The 26,320-nt window shown below is 40.2% G+C and overlaps 1 protein-coding gene and 1 long non-coding RNA gene across 2 annotated transcripts; both read right to left on the bottom strand.

Moving 5' to 3' along the window:
- Nucleotides 1–4,496: 4,496 nt before the first annotated feature.
- LOC135209642 (neogenin-like) lies at nt 4,497–9,089 on the bottom strand. Its single transcript, XM_064242367.1, has 7 exons — nt 8,937–9,089; nt 8,305–8,485; nt 7,797–7,896; nt 7,103–7,323; nt 6,558–6,676; nt 5,953–6,106; nt 4,497–5,222 (listed from the first exon to the last, which is right to left on the bottom strand). Exons 2-7 carry the CDS (start codon nt 8,438–8,440, stop codon nt 4,630–4,632), a joined length of 1,323 nt encoding a protein of 440 aa, XP_064098437.1. The 5' UTR covers nt 8,441–8,485; nt 8,937–9,089; the 3' UTR covers nt 4,497–4,629.
- A 1,031-nt stretch (nt 9,090–10,120) lies between these two features.
- On the bottom strand, nt 10,121–14,406 carry LOC135209643 (uncharacterized). The gene is made up of 4 exons (XR_010313392.1): nt 14,280–14,406; nt 13,142–13,328; nt 11,354–11,496; nt 10,121–10,197 (listed from the first exon to the last, which is right to left on the bottom strand). It is a non-coding gene; the product is annotated as an uncharacterized LOC135209643 (long non-coding RNA).
- Nucleotides 14,407–26,320: the final 11,914 nt, after the last annotated feature.

Raw genomic sequence — 26,320 nt, 5'->3', positions numbered from 1 at the left:
TCTTATTTTCACAAAGAGTTTTGGAAATAATAAATATTCTATAGCAAATTGTTTTTTGGAAGGTAAAATAATACTCGGATGACAGCATTTCATACGCCATTTATTTTCCAAATGTTTACAATATAATAAATATAATAAATATTCTATAGCAAATTGAAATACTTTCTATAAGTAGCCTAGATGGTGCGAGGGGCAGAGCCAAGTGGCCCACACACTCAAATACTGGATAACTCAACTAAGTTATGCCATAAATGCAAATCCTGTAGTACTAGATTAGCATATCCAGTAATGTGTTCTTAGCATAGAATAATTTATAAATACCCTTGCAAAATTGATGCTTTGATGACTTATACAACCCACGGCTACAAAACCAGGTGTGTAACATCTTTGTGGCCAGATTCGTATATTATTGGTAATACCAGTCTCTTCGGGGGCGTGGGTTCAGATCCCACCGCTGCCACCATTTATAACTGTCTGCTGTCCACCATTTATAATGGTATAGGACGGCGACCAGTTGTATGTTAGATCTCACGACTGTGATACTACACAAGCATTGTGGTTTCTCTTCCCTTTCTCGTCTGAGTGACATCAAGTAGATTTTGTTTCTTCTTAGAGTAGGGAGATGACTCAAACTTCTTCCCGAGTTAACTTCAACAACTTTACTTATAACCCCACCGTCCATCAGGAGTATAGGAAGGGTTAGTCAGATGACTGCCTTCTTGGAAGATGAGTAGAAGAAATTGTTGAAAGAGTGTCACATCGATAGCTGACAATAACAGATACAAGGACATATGACTCGGAAGTCACGTGTTTCCTCTACAGGTGATAGGTCACCAGCTTCTCATGGAAGGTGCAGTGACCTGTTTACAAGAGATGAATAATGTTGATACAGGCAAATGGAAACCAGGCTACTGCAAGCATCGCATGGCATGGTCTAGTTTACGTCCTGTTGTGACTACGTATCACACTCCTATCTCACCAGTGACCCCTTGGGTCATGGGTTTATTTACAGATATGGAAAATATCTGTATTTTATAATGTATTCATTACAATTATAGTCCAGTCAATCTAGGGCAAAAATAGATACAGCCCAGCACAAGTTGGTAGAGTAGCCATTTATGGCTGTGAGCCTTGGCCACATCCAAATAACATACCAAACATCTACCATTATTTAAATAGTCATTCCAGGCGATATAAGACGGAGGACAGAAAAGAGAGAGAGAGAGAGAGAGAGAGAGAGAGAATGCAGCTGCTTATAGGATAATTAAAAAGGGTATTTTTGTCTGAATAATATTAATATGAATAGTCAGTTCCAACAATATTTAAGGCATTTTTATTTAAAAAATATGATAACTATTAAAAACACTGATATAATAAGATTTCATAATAATTATTTTCCAAAAAATTTATGATAACATGTTTCTTAAAGCAGGTCTCAAGTATATCAGTCATTACATAACTAAACAGAAATAAAAGCTCTCTCTCTCTCTCTCTCTCTCTCTGTCCATATATATTTCATTCAATATTGCATTTCTTTGCGTAATTACCTTAATTTCCCTCCTCTTACCTTTTGAACCATTTATTTAAAATATGTACTGGTTGTTTGAACGTGGACCACTTTCAGGGCAAGAAGGACATAATCTCACCGAGCCAGGCTTGGCGGGGGGGGCGACACCACTTTTGTAACTGGGTGTACATACGTATGAAGTAAAATGTGGAACCTTACCTTTCGAGTGAGGCGATGTCCGAAAGTGACGACAGAGGAGGAGGACAAATGGCAGGAAACATGAACACTTAACTTTACGAAACACATTAAAAAATGGCAGAAAAACGAAAACATTAACACTAAACTTTACGAAACACATTAACAAATGGCAGAAAACATTAACACTTCTTGATTATCTCCATCTTTGTTTCTCCATAGAAAGCATCCTCTTCTTACCGTGAACTTCAGCAACATTCTGGGACCCATGGCTAATAAAGTAATTAAGTTCACACACAACACGATACAAAGTAACTTACAGTACAACGAAAGCAAAATCACTAACACGAATTTACGTTAACAAATGAAATATATGTGAACAAATAGGAGAGCAGGATCTTACAGCGGTGACTAGCATTAGGAACCAATGGGAGAGCAGGAGGATGGTGGTGATCTACTGAGTTGGCAGTGCGCCCAGTTTTAAAATTGTTCTCGGCGGCCCGGGCGAATCTCAGACTTTACCCTTTCGCAACCTGAATTATTTTTGTACACAGAAGCAAAAAATTTTCGTCTTTGCTTTCACAACCTGAATTTTTCGTACGTAGGGACTTTGGTATGTAGAGGTTCCACTGTATTTTCTTCTGTGCCTAACCTAGCCAGTTTTGTGCTTAGTTCTATTACCTTACTAGAAACATGTGAAGATTTACTTACACTAGTATGATGTGACTACGGATGAAGATTTTGATTTTAGAGAGACATTTGACATTTTATCTAACATTATAATCATTTTTAGAAAGTGCCAAATCTGCTTCCTTATTTATTTGCACAACATTCTCTTTTGTTTTTTTAATTCATCAACGAGAAGATCTAAATTATACACCTTATCTTTTTCTGATTGCAATCTCACTCTTACCAGTACTAGATGAAATAGGCCTAGGCCTAGGTCTAGATAAATGTAAGTCTTGCTCTTCATCTTGGCCTAGATGTTCATCTTCATGTTTCTTTTTTTCATTGAGCTCCATTTGTAGATTTTCAATGTTGCCTGCTATTTAGGTTAGGTTAAGACACTAGTCTTTGGTTCATCACTCATCCGAATTGTATTATGTTCATGGCTTGGTGCCGTGAACAGGACATGCCGTGGCTCTGTATTTATTTGTTATTTGCAGCCCCGTTCTGTATTGATTCATCAGTTATGTAAATAACATTCCATGGTCCTTTATATTCTTTATTTGGTATTACAAACCATGAGCCATTGATTTAAATAACTGAAAACTAAAGAGAAACCCTTTTAGGCTAATTCTAAAGCTATACTTACATGCCATACAAAAAAGTAATATGATGCCATTGTCTATATCAGAAAGGTACAAAAACACATATTTTACATCAATTAATGAAGCTTACCACAGCTTTGGGGAGTTGTAATCATTTAAAACAAAATGTGGTAGAATATATTTTTAGTATTGTTTCAAAACATATCAAAGATATAACTGTAAATGTCTATGACAGTAACAGATACCAAGAGTAGGAAGGCAAAATAAAATAATTTCATCTTTCCTGTTGCCATGGGAAAATATGAAATATTTTGTACATCAAAATGACATATTTCAAAGTATACACTCTGTTAAAGGTGTTTTTCACTGGTACATTCATCATAATTTATGAATAACTGTCTTATTTTTCTTTCAGACTGTAGGCAGCTAAAAATGTGTAACGGACACCATTGGTCCATTCTTACATGAAGCTAGCCTGACGACCAGTTCGGTTCAGGATTTGCAGATCTAAAGAACCTTCAACTATATTGCTATAGGAGGTGTAACAAACCATTTCCATTGTCAAATTGTGAGCTACTGCCAGGTGGACATTTGGTTTAAATTTCAGATTGCAATACACTCCCTGAACACCTGAATTAGCCCTGGTCACTGACCAGGCTGAACTTCCAATCGTTCAAAGAGAACTCATCATTATCATCACAGTATCTAAGCGTCCGAATAACACAGAAAATGAGACTTAATGCAGTTAGAGAGAGACTCAAGAAAAAAAAGCTAAGGTCTGTGGTCGAGGCAATTACTCACAGAGGATTGTTAAGAACGTCACCTTAAGAGACATAAATTTAGAGGGGTCTCAGAAAATCATCACTCTAGCAATATATAAAACAAATACACAAAGAGCCAATTTCAAAACCTTGCCAAAGTGGCTTCTCATAAAAGGACAATAAAGAGAAACAATACATTGAACTGAGTAGAAAAATCGCTTTTTATTATTGTCATCGCCATCTGAAGTTATTTTAGAAAAGTCTCACGAGTAATGTGTAAAGATCTCGTAAATTATGAAGACAATATGTTTTGGGGAAAAGGCAGAACTGAGAAAATATACCCATATTCAGTAGAGTTTGTGGTACGGGTTACTTACAAATCACAAATTCAGGTCGATGGTATTAACAAAATACTTTGTTAATGTTGCAACTATGTAGCTTCACATGTATGGGAAAATATTTCCCTTACTTTATATATTTTTTTTATTTTATTCTGGCAGAAAAAAAATGAAGCAAGAAAGTGCTTATGATAAATAAATTACATAGTCTAACTTTTTAAACCGATGTGTTATTTATAATATTACATACACATCTCTTCTATAGAAATCTTGAATAAAACATACATATTGGAATTCATAATCTCAATTAAATCATAGAATATAGAAAAAGTATACTTCACAAATTTCCAGGGTACTTCTTACAGAGCAAGTATACTGGATGCCAAACATATATATGTTGGTTAAAAGTGAGTGAATGAGAATGTTCAGTTAAGAATTTTATTTTCCTTTCACAACATAAAACTACACGCTTACTATACCACTTTTTCTACCCCAAAAAATTAACCTCAAGGATAAGCAAAAAATAAAAATTATGAAAATTTATCACACATTACACCTCAACAGACTGTTTTATCAGTTAAAGTAACAGTAGGGCCCTCAATATCGTGAACTATTGAAGGGGTCAGTTCGAAAGTGTATTCTGTGCAAGAATTTAAACCATCTACCAGCTGTTCCAGTTCATGGGGCAAAGAACCTCCTGGAGTCGGTGACTCAATCTCTATCGAACCACCCTCCCAGGAAAGGGAATATTTGATGACACAGCGCCCATTAGCTTCCGGTTCGAACCACTTCAAGTTGATGGAAGTTGTGGTCTTCCCGTCAACCCTCAAGTTCTGAGCGGGACCGCTGACTTCCACATCAGTCGAAGCCTCGATGCTGTCCCACTCACTAGCTAATCCTTCAGGAGACGAGGCCATGATTTTTATGACGTATTTTGTGCAGGCGTCCAGTTTGTTGAAAGTGTGCTCTTTGATGTGGCCCTTCACTAGAGATGTCGAGGAGAGTAATTGCTTATCTTCCCCACTGGCTTTTGCGATATCTAGACCGATATGTGCGGCGCACTGTGGATTCTCTGCTGGGTCGTCGTACAGAATTGATATAGAATGGGGTGTTATTTGTCCTATTGTTAGGTTCTTCGGTGCGCCCGGTGCTGGAAGGATATCAAAAACAAATGAGTAACTTTATAAGAAAACAATCACAGAACAGAGCAGGATTGCAGGGTTTATCGGTCTAAATTAACAGGAAGGATAAATTGGAATTTTTGAACCTTTCCTATCTTGGCTGAGTCTAAGTTCACGGATATTTCCTTAACTAAAGCCAAAGAGAGACCAAATACACTAGGCTGTGCATTACCTCACAATGCAATTGCAAGACTTAAAATTAATTTACACAATGTCAATCATCTTCCATTACATGTTTAAAGAATTAACGTTACGTGAAATACTTCCTCCTCTTCCTCTCTCTCTCTCTCTCTCTCTCTCTCTCTCTCTCTCTTCTCTCTCTCCTCTCTCTCTCTCCCCTCCCTCCAATCCAGTCTTCTAAATACTATCAGTTTCTTAAGCAAGTAAATTTCATTTTCTTCTACATTCAGTATACTCCCAGAGAAGATGCTGGAAATAAGACATATTATAATCGGTAAAACTGCAGAGGATTTGTGCAAGCGGCCAGCTTAAAAGCAGGTCAAAGACATATTTCAAAATAGGATGCATCCTAACCTAACCTACCCTTAACCTTACCTCTTAAGGCCTTGTGCCATAACCTGGCCAAGGGGGTCTCCAATGACATCTTGCATAACAGAACTATGTTTAAGCAACTATCACCCCAAAAATGTGCTAACAAAAGGCAAAGACATTGTTATAGAAGTGTTCAATTTAACTCACCAACGTCGTCCGTCTTTGCCACTGCCATTTTCTTGTCGCTGATGACACCAGATGGCGTCACTGTGCTGACGGAGACGTGGTAGACTAAGCATTCGAGAAGGTCAGAGAGCGTCGTCTGTGTATCTATCGAGTTTTCGCAGACCTCGATCGCATCCTGGGGGGAGGGGGGCGTAAATAAGACTTGAAAGTATACTGACTTTGGTTTTTAGAATTATGAATATACTTTTGTTAACACTTGTTAAGTGAGATTAGGAACAGCATCAAACACTGGGAATCCAGACAGCTGTTTTTCACTGTTACTAGACCTATTCTGATCATGTCTGTAAAATGGTTACTATAAGCAGTAACACAGTTTAATACCTACCTTATTTTGCAGATATAATAAATAAATTTAAGATAAAAGACCTGGGAAAAGTATGTAATTTATGGTGGAAAAACGTTCACCCAAGTTGCTAGAACTTCCGAAACTACAAAAAGGCGAAGATGAGTAATTCTGTAATAGTTTATGAAAATGATCTTCATTACCGTCTCTCTTTGCCTCAGATTCGAGAGACATTGCCAAATACTCAGTTAAAGAATTCCTCTAATCTAATCCTGCAACTTACGTAGTCATTGTAGTGGCAAACTTTGTAGTGGTCAAGGCAAGTGTCGACGGAACTCCAGTCTGCGTCCATTGTAGTGGTTGTGACCCCAGCCAAGTTCACGAACTCTACAGGTATGGGATCTGTCAAGAATAACATGAGAATTACTTTAACCATTTACTGAATTTTTTTATTGAAAAAAAAAAAACGCGTAATTGGGAAGACAACTTGAAAAGGTGGACTGATTCATAAGCTTATTCAAAATATTATTAGTTTAATATTTCGAAGTTTTAAAAGACAATTTCTTGGACTAACGTAGCCTGTAGGACGGTCAGAAAGTATGTAACAATGAAAAATGGCCTTTAACATTTGTTATTCATTTTGGGATTCTCAAGGCATATTACGCAAACAAAAGGTCTTCAGTACTCTGAAGAATTCTAGACGGAAAATGTTTGTTGATACAAATAAAAGGACAGATGATGAAAGTACACAGCTGAATGAGAAATACAGACTTAACCACCGCTGAAACCAGTAGGGGCGCTGCTGATAAATGAATTCCATTCTCTTACCTGTCTCCAGCGTCTCTCTGTCCTCTCTGGCATAGGGACCCATGGTGCCAGAGAAACCCCTGGGGTACACCTTGAAGGTGTAGTTGGTACACCCTTTCAGAGGCTTTTCCTGGAAGAAATGCTGCTGTGGGGTGATACCTGCGTTTGCTCCTGATCTGTAGGTCCTGTGCGATACTTCCTGAGAACTGACGCCGCTGACGATCTCGGTAGTCACGACGTATCTGCCATCAGAAATCAGCAGTTGGTAATTTAGCACCGGGGATGGTGCTTGGTGAGACAACAAGGGTGGGAGAGCTTCACTGAGCTGCCTACTTAACGCTAGTACCATTCTCCACGGCCATATATCGCCTTGGCAAGGATACTGTAATGCTTGAAGCAATATACCAAGCTGTTTCTTTTCCTACCATCAAAGAAGACTGACGTCTATGGATGGAGAGACCTCAGCTTGCAAACATAGTTTTGGGAATTAGAGAGATGAAAATGAGGTTTGAGGTTTTGCATCTGAGACAACGGGTAGTGTTAAGAATACGTGTGACGTGAACATACTCAACAGACGGGTGGGGTAAACATGATCTACAAATGGCGATATAAACTGTTTATGTATTTGAAGTATCAAACGTCTGTGTAAACGAGTACACTCGTAATAGGTCAGAGAAAAAACAAATGATAAGAGCTTAGACACGGACTAACTTACGTTTCTACACACAGGGCGTGATCCATCGGGTCCCACCAAGTAAGGGTTGCCGAATCGTAGGTTTCCATCTTCACCTGAAGGTTGACCGGCTTCCCTGGCACTGAAGTGAGAGTGCCAAGATTAATCCTAGATTATTATTATACAATAAATATGGTAAACCGAGAAGGACTAGTTTTGAAACATGAAGTAATTTAAGTCATTGTATGCGAGCATTACAAATTATTATTCATCTCTAATTGAATGTCTCGTTTTTGAAGACCTTATTGGTAAGCTTTTCAAACGAGGATATATTAAATACATCAAGGTGAAGTTTAATCAAATTCATTATAATTATTCTAGAAACCAAAAATGTAATTGTTAAAATTTATAATGTGTATATATACTATATATATATATATATATATATATATATCTATATATAATTTATATATATATATTATATATATATATATATATATATATATATATATATACTGCTTTCTGAACAAAGGAACAAAACAAAGCTTACATCCTTCCTTAGTGTGGATATCGACGGTCAACGACTTTTTACCAAGGGTCCCCTCCAAGTCAATAGGGGTAATCTGGACCTCGTATTTGGCACAGGCCTCTACATTCTCAAATTTGAACGACGTCTTCTCCGTCATGTTGCATCGAACGGGGTCGAAGAACCCGACGGGTTTTAGGCACACCTGTCGGGATGCAGGGTCAGAGGTCATGGTAGCAAACAGGGTCATAGTAAGATGTAAGTTAAGTATTAAACTATATATTGAAGAATTATGACGTCATCGTGGTGGTTGTTGAATGTGCTTTTTTTTTTTTGGAATTAGAACGATTCTTTCACATTCTCACTAGTGCGCCACTGATACAGTCATTCATCTGGTCTTAAACGTATGTTTTATATTAAATATATATATATATTTATATATATATATAGATATATATATAAAGTACATATTAATATATATAATATTGAATATATTCATGTTTATGTTTATACAAACACACACACACTCGCACGCAAACATAAATGTATAACCATAACATTACAAAAATTGTATTCACTGTAAGAGAAACTAAACCTTGCATTTCTTTTCACTTTGGCTATTCGTAAGATATATTGGCTTTAAGACTAAAAATTACCTGGAACAAACTGATACAATTTGCATCCGTGGGGGTCCATGCAACGGTGACGGTAGTTTCTGTGACCTCTGCGACCCGGCCGCCCACAGGGGATCCAGGGCTGCAAAGGAATTTGGAGATTGTTGAGTTGAGTTGAATATAGAATTTTGGCCAGTGGCCAAGCACTGGGACCTACGAGGTCATTCAGCGCTGAAATGGAAATTGACAGTGAAAGGTGTAACAGGAGGTTAACCTCGTATATGCAGTATGAATCAGTTATACTAAATGGTACCTTTAGACCTGTGGTTCCAATTCCGTTTTTTTTTTTTTTTTTTTTTTGGGGGGGGGGGGGAGGCCGGGGGGGAGGCCTGCGAGGGGGGGCCATGCCCCGACTAATTTCCTCTGAAATCTTTATGCCCCCTGTGGTGATATACTGAAAATCCTATATTCACTTGGAGGAAGCCTAAAAGGTCATTAACTAGGTCTAAACATTCTCGAATTGGCCCCCTTAAAAATCTAATTATCCTCCTTAAAAATCAAATCAACCCCCCATAAAAATCAAATTGACCCCCTTTCAAACTCAATTTAACCACCTTTAAAAATTCAAATTACCCCCTAAAAATCAAATTAACCTCCTTACAAATCAATTTAACCCCTATAAAAACCAAATTAACCCCCTTTAAAAATCAATTAACCCCATTAAAAATCAAATTAACCCCCTTAAAAATCAATTTAACCCTACTTAAATATCAGATTACCCTTTAAAAATCAAAATTATCCTATTAAAAATCAAATTAACCCCCTTAAAAATCAAATTAACCCACCTTTAAAAATCAAATTGACCCCCTTTAAACTCAAATTAACCACCTAAAAAATCAAATTAACCCTCTTAAATTCAAATTACCCACCTTAAAAATCAAATTAACCACCTTAAAAATCACATTACCCGCTTAAAAATCAAAGTAATCCTAGAAAATCAAATTAACCCCTTTAATAAATCAAAAATATCCCCTTAAAAATCAATTTACCCCCGGGCCGTACGCTCCACGTTGGGAAACCACTCATGCTTTAGACCATATCTTATCACTCTGCTTAAAAATATGAAACGATTTTTTTTTTTTTTTTTTTTTTTTTATTTCTGACCTCGAGACAAAGTTGTGGCCGAGGCGTAAGCGTTTCCTCCCCTGATGGTCATTTCCGTCGGAACGGTGAAGACGGGCGACAGTTTGAAGTTTTGCAGAAGGCAGGGTTCGAGGTCCGTTACGTTACGGTAGCATGTCTCCTGGTGGGGTCATTATGGGGTAGATTAGCTGGGAAACTATTATTATTATTATCGTCATTCAAAGAAACCTCATAATCACATGAGTTAACAAAATAAAATGGAAAAGTAAATCCACAATAATATGTCTGTTTGATCTTGTTATTTAAAATACAAAGCAGAAAGCTTTCGATGACTTGCACGGTCCTCCATGTCAATCTGACCGTGCAGTTCATCGAAAGCTTTCTGCTTTGTATTTTAAATAACAAGATCAAACAGACATATTGTTGTGTGACCGTGAAAGTCATCGAAAGCTTTCTGCTTTGTATCTTAAATAACAAGATCAAACAGACATATTACTGTGGATTTACTTTTCCATTACCGTCATTGTTCCAAATATGGAAACACATCCAAATCGTATTAGACTAAAAGGACGTTAACCTACATAGCATTCTTCCACAAAAGTGATCAAGTAAAGAAATCGAGTCGTACAGCGTATAACGCTGTATGAAACTCTCAGCCAAGACCCGGTGCTGGCCTGTGTTGTTGCCACCCATAGCGCTGCCAGGCACACGATCATAGCTAACTTTAACCTTGAATAGAATAAAAACCACTGAGGTTAGAGGGCTACAATTTGGTACGTTTGATGATTGGAGGGTGGATGATCAACATAACAATTTGCAGCCCTCTAGCCTCAGTAAATTTTTAGATTTGAGGGCGGACAGAAAAAGTGTGGACGGATAGACAATAACCATCCCAATAGTTTACTTTTACAGAAAACTAACAGGCAAATAGCCATCTCAATAGTCTCCTTTTGCAGAAAACTAACAGACAAATAGCCATCTCAATAGATTCATTTTACAGAAAATTAACAGAAAAATAGCTATCTCAATTGTTTACCTTTACAGAAAACTAATAGACAATTAGCCATCTACTAACAAGCAAATAGCCATCTCAACTGTTTACCTTTACAGAAAACTAACAGACCCATCTCAATAATTTTCTTGTAGAGCCAACCAAAACACCAAAAAAAAAAAAAATTTTTTTAAGTTTGTCTTCCCTTAGCTAGAAGCTGAGCAGAATTTGCTAAAAAAAAAAAAAATAAAATAAAAAAATAAAAATAAAAAATAAAAAAAATATCTGCCATTTCATAACAGGAGGAATCACATTACGTACTCACCGTCTTGCACGGGAACTCCCAGGTATAGTCGTCGTTATCAACCAGAGTGTATTTGTGGACCTCGATGGCGTTAGGAGTGAGGCTCCATCTCAAGTACGCCCAAGTGATTCCAACTTCGATGACTTGGAAGTCGTATATCACGCCTTGTTGAAAAAAGAAAGGATTAACTTTCCATAGGCATTCACTGACCACAAAGCTTGCGAGTGAACGAAAGTTGGTGAACGTCTTGTCTTGTAAGGATGCAGTGATTTTGTAGCTTGTTAGAATATAGAAAAGGTTGGTCAAGTAAATACATCAGTTTTATAAAAGAAAACCAATTTTATATCCAGGCGGGAAAAGGGAAGATGAATGTTTTATTGGCATGCATCTGTCATCTAGATTGATAGAGTAAGAAAGATAATTAGAGTTTTTAGGAATGCATTGGTCACGTACTTTGTTAAAAAAGAAACAAGGCTAATGCTTTGGAGAAATGCTGACACTGCATCCTGTTAAAAAAAAATTATTAATGTTCTTAGGAATGTATTGTCAATGAAGTGGTAACAAACGAAGTTAATTAAACTTTTGTTGGACAATTATGATCCAGAAATTCATTAGGATGAGAAAAATTATTTAAGTTTTGCAAAAATACATCTGCCATGTAACTTGTTAGACAAGAGAGAAGATTAATGTTCCCTGTAAATACACTGATAGCTTGTTGGAAAATGATCTTATACTCTGATAAAACATTAGACTTTTAAGACTACATGGAAACGAACTGAACATCAGTAGAAAAACAGCTAAGTGGAAACTATCTCTCTTAGGCATTGTGCAACAAAGAAAGAAGTTATAAATTCATTAGAGCAACGGAACTGTTTTATATTACAATATTACAAGCTTGGGACTCTGATCCTTGTGCCATAAACTATTGACACAAATGTGTTTTAGAGTTCACATGAAATATTAATTCATTTTGTCTAGGTTACTGGTTAGCAAGGTGTAAGGGAAACTATTACGAGAGGTAATGAACAGTTTAAGATTCCCTTCCGTTTTTAGATCTGTACCATTAAGTCCTTTATTGTTCTAATCTTAAGAGTCCAACAAGAAACATTTTTATGAGCATACTGATGCCCACAAATAGAATAAACATTTGCAATTGCACACCAATATAAATATATATATATATTATATATATATATATATATAGATATATATATATATATATATATATATATATATATATATATATAGAGAGAGAGAGAGAGAGAGAGAGAGAGAGAGAGAGAGAGAGAGAGAGAGAGAGAGGAAGTACCAAGACTCAACTTTTATTCCTAATAAAAGTTGAATTTCTCGGTACCCCCTTCCTTCTTTTATTTTCCCGTGAGGATCTCTTTCGTGTGTTGCAATGACCGACTCTATGTAGTAGCTACGACTTTTAAAAGTGACTCTTGCTTAGAAGTTCGATCCCCACTAATGGTTTCCTGAACTCTTTTTTTTTTTTCTTCTTTTCCTTTTTTGCTTGCTGTAGCTTGATTACAAAAAGATTAAAAAGGTTTCGTGGAAATACAATGATCTTGTAAAAAGAACGCTCACTGGTAACATTTATGTATTCACTGATCATGTAGTTAAAAAAAATTATTGCATTCTTGTTATTCTCATAACGCGGGATATGACCAAACAACTCTCAGTGCCTTATGGAAATAGAGTGTATATTATTATATAACATTAAGTATCACTGTAGTGAAACGCGATCACATCCAGTTCTAAACATTAAATTAAACGAGACTTATTGGAAAATTGATTTCAACTGACCTCCCAGAACGCCCATGTCTATCTGGCATTTGCCGACGTTGCCGACGACGTCGACGCCGATGATGTCCGCCACCTGGAGGAGGCAGCAGGAGCGACGAAAGACGCCCTAATCGGATCCGTTGACCCGCGGGTGAAGTCGTCGACGAGAGACGAGAAACCCTCCGGCTTCGGTAGACCTTCTGCATGCCTGTGAGGGATAAGGTCGTTGGGGAATTAGTGAAAATCGTATTGGGTGAATGAGCAAACTCTTGTATTTACTGAGAGTTTCAGTGAAAAATCATTTATTGTGACATTTCAACTCGCGAACACTTCCTCGTTGGACGAGCGGGTTACGTATACTCGCCCACCAACCTGGTAAGCCCGAGTTCGCTCCCGCCTGCCGCCAATGGGGAAACAGGGAAATTTATTTATGGTGATTTTAATTTCATTTCTCGATTTAATGCTTTTCGAATCCGGCAGTAAGCTGTAGGTCTCGTTGCTAAGTAACCAATCGGTTCCTAGCCATGTAAATAAAAATCTAATCTTTCGGGCCAGCCCTAGGAGAGCTGTTGATCAGCTCAGTGGTCTGGTTAAACTAAGATATAATTAACTTTTTTCCGACTCGTGGTCGCTATTCAGAAGTGCAAAGGTTACACGGTCATGAAATGAGTTGTCATTATCGATGAAATCTCTGCTCAAGTTTGATTCTTAGGGAATCTGAATATGATCCTTATCAGGAACATCCAAACAAGCTTAATAGTCATTAATTTTTATTCCACTGGGAAATTACTGCTTTAACGCACTAAGCCATTGTCGACCGAAAAATAGAGGCAAAACTCTATTTTTGGGTCGAAATGGCTTAGTGTGTTAAAGCCACACTAAGCATTTTCGACCTAAAAAGAGGCAAAACTCTCTATTTGGGTCGAAAAGGGCTTAGTGTGTTAAAGCCACACTAAGCCATTCCGACCTGAAATAGAGGCAGTTTGTTCAGGACATAATGACAACGGGGAAAAATACAGTACAAAAACAAGTATCAGTCAAACTGAAGTAATATCTTCACGTCTTGACTATACCAGTGCATTCATGATGGCGACCTTTAAATATTTCATATCTATGGGCTACATAATACAATAACGAGTGATTTCGAAGGCACACTCACCAGAGCCACTGTCTTGGAGAGTAGCAGAAGCTGTCCAGTTTTTGGTGTGACAGATACCCATGAATTCGAAGCCCTCGCAGGACGGGGCATCATTTACTACACAGGTCGGCTTGTCGTTGATCTCTTCCTAACAGGTAATGTAATTATATATATATATTATATATATATATATATATATATATATATATATATATATGTACATAGATCATATATATATGGTATATATATTATATTATATCTATATATATTAATATAATAATATATATATATATATATATATATATATGATATAGATATATATATATATATATATATATTATATATATATATATATATATCTTATTTACTATGCGTATGTATAAACCACAGATGTCCACAGGTGAAAACTAAGAGACAGGGTGTAGGTCCTGACCGGTTTCGACTTTATTTCCAAGCCATTGACGAAGGGCTGATACATAGTATTAGAAGCCACAAATATACATATATACTGCAGAGACTGATGCAGTACTATGCATCCAGTCCTTCGTCAATGGCTTGGAAATACAGTTGAAAACGGTCAGGGCCTACACCCTGTCTCTTATTATTGCCTGAAAATATGTGTGATAAATGAATCACGTGCTAAAGTGATTATAATAATCAATATACATACATATATATATATATATATATATATATATATATATATATATATATATATATATATATACACTGTATGTATGTATGTATGTATGTATGTATGTATGTAAGAATATAGTTAAAAATAATCAACTTAGTATTTATATTAGTTTTTAACTAGTTTCATACTATCTTGAGCGATGACCACTTTCTTCTCTGCTTCCGTTTTCTGTGGGGTATTATAGCCCATACTGATTAATTAAAAATACCTCCTTGTTAAGAAAATAAAGAGCTCAATATATTTCCGTCATCCTTGTCACATACATAAATAGCCTGACTCCAAAAATAAAGGGGTATATGAAGTTTTAATATGCATTAAAACATGTTAAAGGCAGATCACTTCGCAAGGCCTGGCGTATTTTGAAAAAGAAAATCAACAACCGTAGACTTATATATTTTTTTCATTTACGTATAAGATAAATGGATTTTAATATCTTATACGACTTTCTTTTAATTTCCAATAAGCAATTTAAAACTTACTGCAGTGAACTACATTTTTTTTAAAATGGCTTTTGTAAATGAATAACCGTATTAGACTAATATTTCGTATTTACGTATAAATTCAATGGATTTTAATATCTTATATGTTTTTGTTTTTTTAATTTCCAATAAGCAATTTAAAAACTTACTGCAGTGAACTACATTTTTTTAAATGGCTAAAAATTAGAAATACTAATATCAGTTTCAGTCACTACGCGTAAACCATAGCCCATTATTTTTTTTTATTTTCTTATAAACTAAATGAATTCTATTATCTAATATGTCTTTCTATTTAACTTACAAAGAACTATTAAAAACTTACTGCCGTGAACTACATTTTTTCTAAATGGCTGAAAATTAGTATTACAAATATCAGTTTCAGTAACTATACTCTGTTTTTTTTTCAATCTGTCCATCCGACTGTGGGGGTCGCACATGGCTTTAAATAGGTCCGCTATATATAAGTTTAGGTAAATAAAAGGATATCTTGGTGTACATTTGCAACTGAAAAGTGTTTTTTAATAATTTACTGTATGTGAATTACACCGTTAATATTCGAAATAGGATACTATTTAAAGCCCGGAACGCAGTGTTACCATACGCAAACACCACAGGCTAATGGACAGATGGAAAAAAACAGAGTATAGGTAACACTTACAAGTGGTAAGAACTATACAACTGCGTGACTGCGCTGTTCACTGACTGAGTCTGTTTGACGGACGCTGCTGTCACGGTCACTGTGCTCACAGTGCCAGGGATGGCTGATGTCGGCACCGAAAACCCGACAGTGACGTACGCTGAAGAATTTTGCGTGATGTGTACGCTGTGGATAACGTTTAATACACTGTATTTGCACATCTAGAAGAAGTGGTACACATCACAACACACTTCGGTAACTTATCGCCTAATTTTTTCACCAACATGTTGATGATAAGTCAACGCAGGAAGTGGAAAATGAGTCTTTGGACAACTCTGGGTAATCGTATGAGGCACTGAATTGAATGTAGAATTTAGGAAAAAAATTGACAGTCGTAGGTTTGAAAGGTGTAAACAGGAGGATAACCTCGCAGTTGCACTATAAATCAACTGTTAGGTGAGTGGAAAGTTCACTTATACAGATTTACAATGAAAGGTTAGCTATATTATTTGGGTCCGCTCTTTTGTTACGAAAATGATATTGTTATGATACAATAAAGTTTGTTCATACTTACCTGGCAGATATATATATAGCTGTATTTTCTGAAGTCCGACAGAATTTAAAAAAAACTTCCGACACACGCAGTGGTCGGCCAGGTGGTTAGTACCCATTCCCGCCGCTGGGAGGCGGGTATCAGGAACCATTCCCATTTTCTATTCATAATTGTTATTTCCACTGTCCCTGAGGGGAGGTGGGTGGGTACTTGATTATATATATCTGCCAGGTAAGTATGAACAAACTTTATTGTATCATAACAATATCATTTTGTTCATGAAACTTACCTGTCGATATATATATCTAGCTGAATCCCACCGTTGGAGGTGGGAAGGGACAGAATAGAAGGATTTTGGGAAACAAATGCATGCAGATGATTTACATCTTGGTTCCACCTGTTAGCATAGCGGACTTCGTGATTACTGTCACCCAAGTCTGCTTCTGCTTTACTAGAGTTGCCAGCGAGGTAGAGACCTATAAAGCTGTGCACTCCAGATGATCTGTCAACGGGGGCGTGACCACAATGTGACTAGACCATATTGACCATACCATGAGGGCTAAGAAGTAAAATAAATATATATATATAAATATATATATCACCACCTGACCAACCTAGCCAAAGTTAAGGTGTGTTAACTAAGGCTTAAGAGTTAAGAAGTCGCCGTTGTCGGCGACTCAACAACTAAATTAAGAGCTCTTCCTAACCATTTTCTACAGGATAGGATGAGTGGTACTTCTTGCCCCCAAGATTGTGTCTGCAGACACGTATGGCCCTAGCGAGCAGCAGATCTCATATGCCATCTTCACATCTCGCAGGGAGTGTGAAGTGAAACACAGAGTTGCTTCGCTAAAACATGGTACTCAGGATGTTGCTGAGTGCCATGCTCTGTGAAAAATGCTTCCGAGGCCGCGCCCTCACCTCGTGAGCATTCAGATAAAAAGATTTCAAATCTTTGTGCAAACACAATGAAGGAGCATTTTTGAAAGAACTCCATAACACTAAAGCCAGGGTGTTCTTCGATATGGGCAAGTCTGGTCTTTTTCGGAACACTGCAGATTGCGAACCGAATGACTTCGACTTTCTTGAGTTTTATGTAGATAAAACTTGAGAGACCTGACAGGGCACAGGACTCTCTCTGGCTCCTGCCCACTAACTTGTGCCATCCTTGCTTCCAAGCTCCTGGCCCAAGGACAAAACGGGTTTCCATTCTTAGGCCACAACGAAAGGCTTAGAGAGCACACCGCCTTGTGTTCTCTAAAGCCAAAACTTGTGACGATGGCTTAAAATCTCACTAACCCTCTTTGTCGTATCTAGGGTGGTTAGAAGAAGGCCTTCCTGATACACATGCAAGAAGTTAACAGGTAGGAGAGGTTCGAATGCTTTGACATCTAGAACTTCAGACTAGGTCTAAGTTCCATATTGAAAGCTTCGATCTGGACATGCACAGTCAGTCCGTCTGTACTAAAGTCAGGTGACCGACCAGTTGACCAGTCAGACGAATCAAGGACAGCAAGGCTGTACCCTGAAGACACATAAGGCACTATTCTTCGCTGAAGGATGAGTGTCTGGACTGCCTGGGCGATTCAATCTAAGCAAACCTTGGGGGGTGTATCAACGCAACCCAACGTCGTCAGCGAATCAACTCCTGACTCGAGCTTCTGGTGCCAGAGAAAGGAGCAAGGAGCAAAAAGGCGATTCAGTCCCGAAGGAAGAAAACAATGCCTGACAGTCCAACCTGGTCTCATGTTACACGATCATCGGGGGTGTATAAACGCAACCGACTTCGTCAACAAGAAACTCAGGGCTACTATATGTCCCTGATCTCGCACGAGTGTCTGACTCCGAGAAAACAGGTGAGACAAAAAGTAGATGGTGAGCGAGTTTCGAGATTCCACAGAACTCAAAGATCGTGAAGGGCTTTGTTGTTTGACAGACGCAAATCTCTGAAGCCCAAAACCGCAGCAACAACATATTTGCGGTATTCTTTAATAGTTGTGACTGCCAGCTTATCCCATTCTTCAGACGGAAATGGAAGACGGTAATCTTATTCCTGTCAACATCGATAGTCTGAACGTTGTCAGACTCAGAGCGGAGAGGTTATAGGTACCTTTCGAGTTAGAGTAGACCGACTCTCTCGAAAAGGTCCTTGGAAAGTGAACTAGGAAGGATGTGGCCTCTGTGAATCCAGGATCCTGAAGGCCAACATGGGGCGATCAGCGTCATTGTCGCTCCCTGTGACGTCATAAATCCTCATTACATTTCCTAAGCGATTGAAAAAGGGGAAAAGACTAAACATCCATCCCCGTTTAATATCATAGGATGGCGTTTAATGGTACCGATCCCGGATCGAGAAAAAGGGAGCAGAGAAGAAGAAGCTCTTCGTCCTCAACATATCGAAGAGAAGAAGAATGAAAGGGCGTCCCTAAAGTCTCCACAACTCTCAACATATTCTAAAGAAAGATTCCACTCGGAAGTCAAAAGTTGCTGCCGTCGATCGAGACGATTCGTACGGACTTTTGCAATCCTGTAACGAACCTCTAGAGGATCGTTACATTCTACGCCTGTTGTTATAATAGGCTCTTTCTCGTAAACTCGAGCAGGGACCAAGAGAAGATACTTCTTAAGATATGAGAGAGCTGTGGAATATCAGAGTTGATGTGGACCACTGGTTCCAAAAACTCGTTTCGAGGACTGGAGAGGGACCGGACCGAATTGCATTTACTTCTTTCAGATTAAGATCCAGGACATCTGAAACACTATCCAGATGTCCGGCACCTTCTTTCTATCATGACGCACTGAGAGATGTTCAGAATAATTCCTAGATCTAGAATAATATTTCAGTTTCCCGGTAGGAAAAACTGTGGTCTGAATTGCAGTCTATTCGGGGAAACAACTTCTTCAGGAAGGAAATGGTCCCCAGCAAGCTCATCCATTCCCTCCCCGAGTATGCTTACTTCCCTATAAGGCTGCGCTTTGCCTAAGCAGGAGAGCATATAAAAGTGCAATGTTGCGGTAGACTCGTAGTTCTATACGTGCGGTAACGAGCACCGAAAGGATTGAGATAACTCTGTTGAACATAGTAAGGCAAAACGAATGCAACGTTTTAATCATTCACGTAAGAAATCCCTCAATCTTAGGCTAAAGTCCGTGATTGTAGGACAGATATACAGTTAGTCAGTAAATCCCGCAGGAGAGACGTAACCGCCAGCACAGAGATACGGTTAGTCAGTCAATCCCGCAGGAAGAGAGAGACGTAACCTACCGCGCATGAGAGTGCACGATCTGTTACTGGCTCCAACCTGGAACTTGGATAGTCAGACACAGCAGCAGCCAGGAGCTTACGAACGTCGTCTCTTAACTTTATGTCTGGGTTGCCATCTACCACCTATTCTACGAAATTTAAGAAATAGGTGCGTTATTTTTTTGAGCAAAAAGACACTCTCAAGCTGGTATATTTAAGCGAAACAGAAAACGCTAAATATATAGATGCGTTTGTGTCGTCAGAACACTACCATACAACGGTAAAAGATAAATCGGAAACTCCTGGAAGGCTGCAGGGAGTAACGATTAAATGTCCTTAAAATAATGGACAATAGACCTCTCGGTGCCATCCGAAGAGGTAACTACAGCAAGCGTGTATGACTTGAACCAACCAGTAGAAAAATAACGCAAGGCAAAATATTTTATTATATCACAATAAAGTTTGTTCATACTTACCTGGCAGACATATATATAGCTGAATTCGGAAGTACAGCTACATATATCTGACAGGCAAGTTTCATGAACAAAACTTAGAGAATCGAAGCAGACAGCTCAAGCTTCTTATGTTTATTGGACAGAACGTTCATTGACGTAGTCTACAAGTCTATTTCTTGTACAAGTCTGCGAATGACGAATGAGAGCTCTTCCGAATCTTGTCAATAAGAGCTTATTCGCTTACGCAATATCAAGTTAGAGATGTTTGTCAATGAGAACTAACCCATTTACGGGACAAAGAGATATTTTGTCAATGAGTGGATACCCACTTACTTGACAAAACGATAGTATATTGTCAATGGGGGAAAGTCACTGAATTGACAAACGTAATCCAGAAGTCGAGCATTTTATTTTTTCCGATTCCCGTCTCAAACGAGGAAGGGGCAAGAATCCTGTTAAGAGCCAGGGCTTACGGCAGGTAGAACGACGATGTTCAATTCGGCAGCTAGTCCCGACTAGAAACTAACAAAATCTATCATCTGAAAAACCCTTTCAGATGGGCTAAAAAGCTTGCAAAAATTATCCTGGAAGAGGAAGAAACTCTCCAACCAGCTTCCTCTCCCGTATCACAACTAATGCCTGCTAAAGCTTAAAATTTATTGGCAGTATGGCAAAGGTGGCAAAGGAAGTCCTGTCTTGCGCTTTCCTGAAAAGCGTCCTTTTGATGAATGCCTTTGCAAGAATCCTACTGAACGTCGCCGAGACGTCGAGCCTTTACATAACCCGTAACTGCCTTATCGCAAAGTCTTGACTGCGGTAGAGAAAAATGATATTGTTAAGATACAATAAAGTTTGTTCATACTTACCTGGCAGATATATATATAGCTGTATTCTCTGAAGTCCCGACAGAATTCTAAAAACTTACGACACACGTAGTGGGAGTAGGGTGGTTAGTACCCATTCCCGCCGCTGGGAGGCGGGTATCAGGAACCATTCCCATTTTCTATCAGATTTCTATCTCCACTGTCTCCTGAGGGGAGGTGGGTGGGTACTTAAAATATATATATCTGCCAGGTAAGTATGAACAAACTTTATTGTATCTTAACAATATCATTTTGTTCATGAAACTTACCTGTCAGATATATATATAGCTGAATCCCACCTTTGGCGGTGGGAGAGACAGAAAAGGATTTAGGAAACATATATATATGTAGATGATTGACATCTTGGTTCCTTACCTGTTAGCATAGCTGACTTCGTGATTACTGTCACCCAAGCCTGCATCTGCTTCACTAGAGTTACCAACAAGGTAGAGACCTGTATAGTTGGTGCGCTCTAGATGATCTGCCAACGGGGACGAGACCACAATGTGACTAGACCATGACCATACTCAAGAGGACAACGAGGCAAAACCACCACCTAAGTTAGCCTAAACAAATACTCCCATATACCAAAGGCTAAAAGAAGGGAAGACCGCATCGGCGGCCGACCCTACAACCATAAACATTGCGAACATTAAAAACTCACCTACCCTTTTCTATGGGAAAGGATGAGTGCTACCTCCTGCCCCCAAGATAGTGTCTGCGGCGACGTATGGTCCAAGAGAGTAACAGTTCTCATATGTCGTTCTGACCTCCCGTAAATAGTGCGAGGCGAACACCGAGTTACTTCTCCAAAAAGTAGCACTTAAAATATCTTTGAGAGCCATATTTTTCTGAAATGCTATAGAAGTCGATATAGCCCTTACTTCATGCGCGTTAACTTTTAAAAGCTTAAAGTCACTATCTTGACAATAAGCGTGCGCCTCCTTAATGGTGTTCCTCAAAAAGAATGCCAGTGCATTCTTAGACATGGGCATATTAGGCCTCTTAACCGAACACCATAAATTCTCCGCAGAACCTCTACACTCCTTTGTCCTACGAAGATATTCTTTAAGAGCCCTAACAGGACACAGGACTCTTTTCTGGCTCTTGACCAATGATTTCTGCCATACCTTTTATTTCGAACGTCCTAGGCCAAGGGTTGGAAGGGTTCTCATTCTTAGCCAGGAATGACATACTCAAAGAGCAGATTGCATTATGTCCTTTGAAGCCGACGTGTTTACTAATCGCCTGTATCTCGCTAACCCTCTTCGCCGTCGCCAGAGCAGTTAGGAATACAGTCTTCTTCGTCAAATCTCGCAAAGAGGCAGAGTAAATAGGTTCGAAGTGGCTTGAGACGTTTAAAAACTTGAGAACCACGTCCAGATTCCACGAAGGCAACTTAGCCATCGGTACCTTGGTGGTCTCAAACGATTTCAGTAGATCATGAAGGTCTTTATTATTAGCAAGGTCAAGACCTCTATGTCGAAAAACTACAGACAAGACACTTCTGTAGCCTTTAATGGTAGACACTGCGAGCTTTAAATCTCGTCTGAGATAAAGAAGGAAGTCGGCGATCTGGCTCACAGAGGTCGTGGTAGAGGAAACTCCTTTCTTCCTACACCAGCTCCTAAAAGCTGCCCACTTCGACTGGTAAACCGCGATTGACGAAGGTCTTCTCGCGGTGGCGATAGGCTTTAGCCACAGGTTTCGAAAAACCTCTCGCTCTGGCCAACTTCTGGATAGTCTGAACGCAGTCAGACTCAGAGCGGAGAGGTTTTTGTGGTACCTCTCGAAGTGGGGCTGTTTGAGTAGATCTCTCCTTAACGGGAGAGATCTCGGAAAATCCACCAGGTAGGACATCACCTCTGTGAACCAGATCGCTGCAGGCCAAAAGGGGGTGGCAATTAACGTCAACCTCGTCCCCTCCGAAGCTGTGAACTTTCTCATTACTTCCCCCAGAATCTTGAAGGGGGGAAATGCGTAGAGGTCTAGGCCCGTCCAATCCCATAACAGGGCGTCTACTGCTACTGCCCCCGGATCGAGAACTGGGGAGCAGTAAAGAGGGAGTCTCGTCGTCCTTGCGGTTGCAAAAACGTCCACCAAGGGGCGTCCCAAAGACTCCACAGCTCCTGGCATACTCTTTGATTGAGGGTCCACTCTGTCGGCAGCAACTGACCTTGTCGACTGAGGAGATCCGCCCGGACGTTCTCGACTCCGGCAATGAACCTTGTCAAGATCGTGATCTCTCTTGCTTTCGCCCAAATCAGAATTTCCTTCGCTAGAGCGAACAGGGAGCGAGAGTGAGTTCCTCCTTGCTTCTTCAAGTATGCCAGGGCTGTGGTATTGTCCGAGTTGACTTGAACCACTCGACGGGAGACTTTGTCCTGAAAGAACTGGAGCGCTAATTGAACCGCTGCCAGCTCCTTGAAGTTGATGTGCCAGGCTACCTGTTCCCCTCTCCAGGTGCCTGACACTTCTCCCCCCCTAGTGTTGCTCCCCACCCCCGTGGATGACGCGTCGGAGAACAACACTAGGTCGGGGTTCCGAAGCTTGAGGGATATGCCCTCTGAGAGCTTTAACAGATCGAGCCACCATCTTAGATGGCTCTTCACCTCTTCTGAGATGGTTAGGATCATATCGAAGTTGTCCTTCTCTGTCCCCAATTGTCCGACAGGAAGAACTGAAGAGGTCGGAGATGTAGCCTCCCCAGGGAAACAAACTTCTCCAGCGAGAAATGGTCCCCAGCAGACTCATCCATTCCCTCACCGAGCATGAATCTTTCCCTAGAAAGGCTGACACTTTCTCTATGCCTTGTTGCTGACGTTCCTGGGACGGAAAAGCCCGAAAAGCCACTGAATCCATCTGAATCCCCAGATACACGATGGACTGTGTTGGGGTCAGATGTGACTTTTCGAAGTTCACCAGAAGTCCCAGGGACGCAGCTAAAGCCAGAGTCGTTTTCAGGTCCTTCAGGCACCGGGTCTGCGAAGAAGCTCGTATGAGCCAGTCGTCCAGGTAGAGCGAGATCCTGATGTTGGAAGATGGAGCCACCTCGCCACATTCTTCATTAAGATGGTGAACACGAATGGGGCCGTACTCAGACCAAAAACAAAGAGCCTGAACTGAAACACCTTTCCTTTCAGGATGAACCGAAGGTACTTCATAGACTGGGGGTGTATCGGGACGTGAAAGTATGCGTCCTGAAGATCGAGTGATACCATCCAATCCCCCGGTCTTAAGGCCCCTAGAACTGACTGAGGTGTCTCCATCTTGAACTTTTGCTTTTCTATATAGAGGGTTCAGACGACTTACGTCCAAGACTGGCCGCCACCCTCCCGAGTGTTTCGGAACAAGAAACAATCTGTTGTAAAATCCTGGCGTAGCCAGGTCTAAGACCTGTTCCACTGCTCGTTTCTCGAGCATCTGCTCGAGCAGATCGAAAAGAATCCTTTGCTTCTCTTGAGGATACGACGGGGACAAGTCCCTGGGAGTGGAAGTCAGAGGGGGAGGCTTTACGAACGGAATCTTGTACCCCTTCTCTATCTTGTACCCTTTCTCTCCAGGCTCCTCCAAACAACTGAAGCCTGGCTCCTACCGGTGACTGAAGGCACGCATTCTCACTTCTTGCCCCTGGACTTAGCCGGGCTCTACCTCTAGGAAGACCTCTTCCTCGGATACAGATCTAGCTGAAGATCCTCCACGAAAGGGCTTCTGCTTCTAAAAGACTGAACTCCTGAAGACGTGGAAGGGACAGCAGGACGTCTCGACGACTGCGTCAAAAGGTCTTGAGTAGCTTTCTCCTGCAGATTACTGCAGATCCTTCACCAAAGCCTGGGGGAAGAGATGACTCGAGAACGGCGCATACAAAAGTTCTGTCTTCTGTGCGGGAGAGACAGACTTAGCCGCCAAAATTTACAATACAGCGATCTCTTCTTCAACACGCCTGCTGAAAAATGAGATGCTAATTCCTCTGAGCCATCCCTGATGGCCTTGTCCATGCATGACAAAACACTGGACAGCTCCCCCAAGCTGATCGAATCTGGCTTACGCGACTGGTTGTCTAGTACTCCAAGACACCAGTCTAAGAAGTTAAATACTTCTAAGGATCTAAACAGAACCCTTTCAACAGATGATCCATCTCTGACGTAGTCCACGACACCTTCGCTGAGGCTAACAGAGCTCTTCTTGAAGCATCTACAACGCTGGCGAAATCTCCCTGTGCTGACGTCGGAACCTTCAAACCTAACTCCTCACCGGTTTTCATACCACATCCCTGCCTTACCGCTAAGCCTAGACGGAGGCAGGGTGAAAGTGGTGCTTCCTTTAGCTTTCCTAGTCTCCATCCAAGTGTAACTTTCCGGAAAGCCCTCTTGGTAGACAAAGACGTTTTCATCTTAACAAACCCTGGTGTCTTCTTAGCTTTGCGACACGAAAACTGCGATGGAGGAGAAGCGGAGCAGCAGGAAGGAAGGTATCTCCAAAAGAATCACGGAGCAGCCGAGCCAAAACTTGATAGTCTGAAGACGACGACGACGAGGGTTGTTCTTCGTCCACCTCCTCCGAAGAACAGCTCAATTCCCCTTCTTCCTTACCCGAGTTAAACTCCGAAGAAAGAGGAAGAAGACCTTTCACTCCAAGTCTCCTATCAGACCGATGACGAGAAGAAGAGGGTAACGTATCCTTAACAGAATCGTTAGCCGATACAGGAGCAGCAATCACAACTTGAGTAGACCGCGAAGTAGAATTAAGGAAGACGTGTAGCGTCATCTAAAGACTCGGGAATAACGTCCGATCGAGAGCGAACTTCCGTACTCGCGTCCAAGACGCTCTTACGACGATGTCTATTAGCGTCCATCGGAGCGTCAAACCTAGCGTCCCTCCGAGCGTCCAATGAAGCGTCCAAATCAGCGTCCAAGTGAGCGTCCCAAACGAAGCGTCCAAAGAAGCGATGAGCGGAGCGTCCCTCCTAGCATCCCTCGAAAGCGTCTCTACGATCGTCCCGCGAAGATACAGGAATTGACACTTGACGAGCGTCCCGATGCACGTCAACACAAGCATGACGAAGCGGAGGGCGGTGCGTTCCAAATTCCGTCCGTCAGAAACTAAAAGGCATCTTCATCAGACGTCGATGTCA

This window comes from Macrobrachium nipponense, chromosome 38 (assembly GCF_015104395.2).
Source record: "Macrobrachium nipponense isolate FS-2020 chromosome 38, ASM1510439v2, whole genome shotgun sequence".
Classification (NCBI taxonomy): Eukaryota; Metazoa; Arthropoda; class Malacostraca; order Decapoda; family Palaemonidae; genus Macrobrachium; species Macrobrachium nipponense.
The sequence above is the reverse complement of the archived record's forward strand: the minus strand, read 5'-3'. Positions and strand labels throughout refer to the sequence as shown.

Excerpts from the sequence above, each read along its gene's own strand:
- LOC135209642 (XM_064242367.1), bottom strand. The coding sequence starts at position 8,440 with ATGACGGAGAAGACGTCGTTCAAATTTGAGAATGTAGAGGCCTGTGCC. Across the intron at positions 7,324-7,796 it reads CACGCCCTGTGTGTAGAAAC|ATACGTCGTGACTACCGAGA; the intron begins GTAAGTTAGTCC and ends TTCTGATGGCAG. Across the intron at positions 6,677-7,102 it reads CAGAGAGACGCTGGAGACAG|ATCCCATACCTGTAGAGTTC; the intron begins GTAAGAGAATGG and ends TATTCTTGACAG.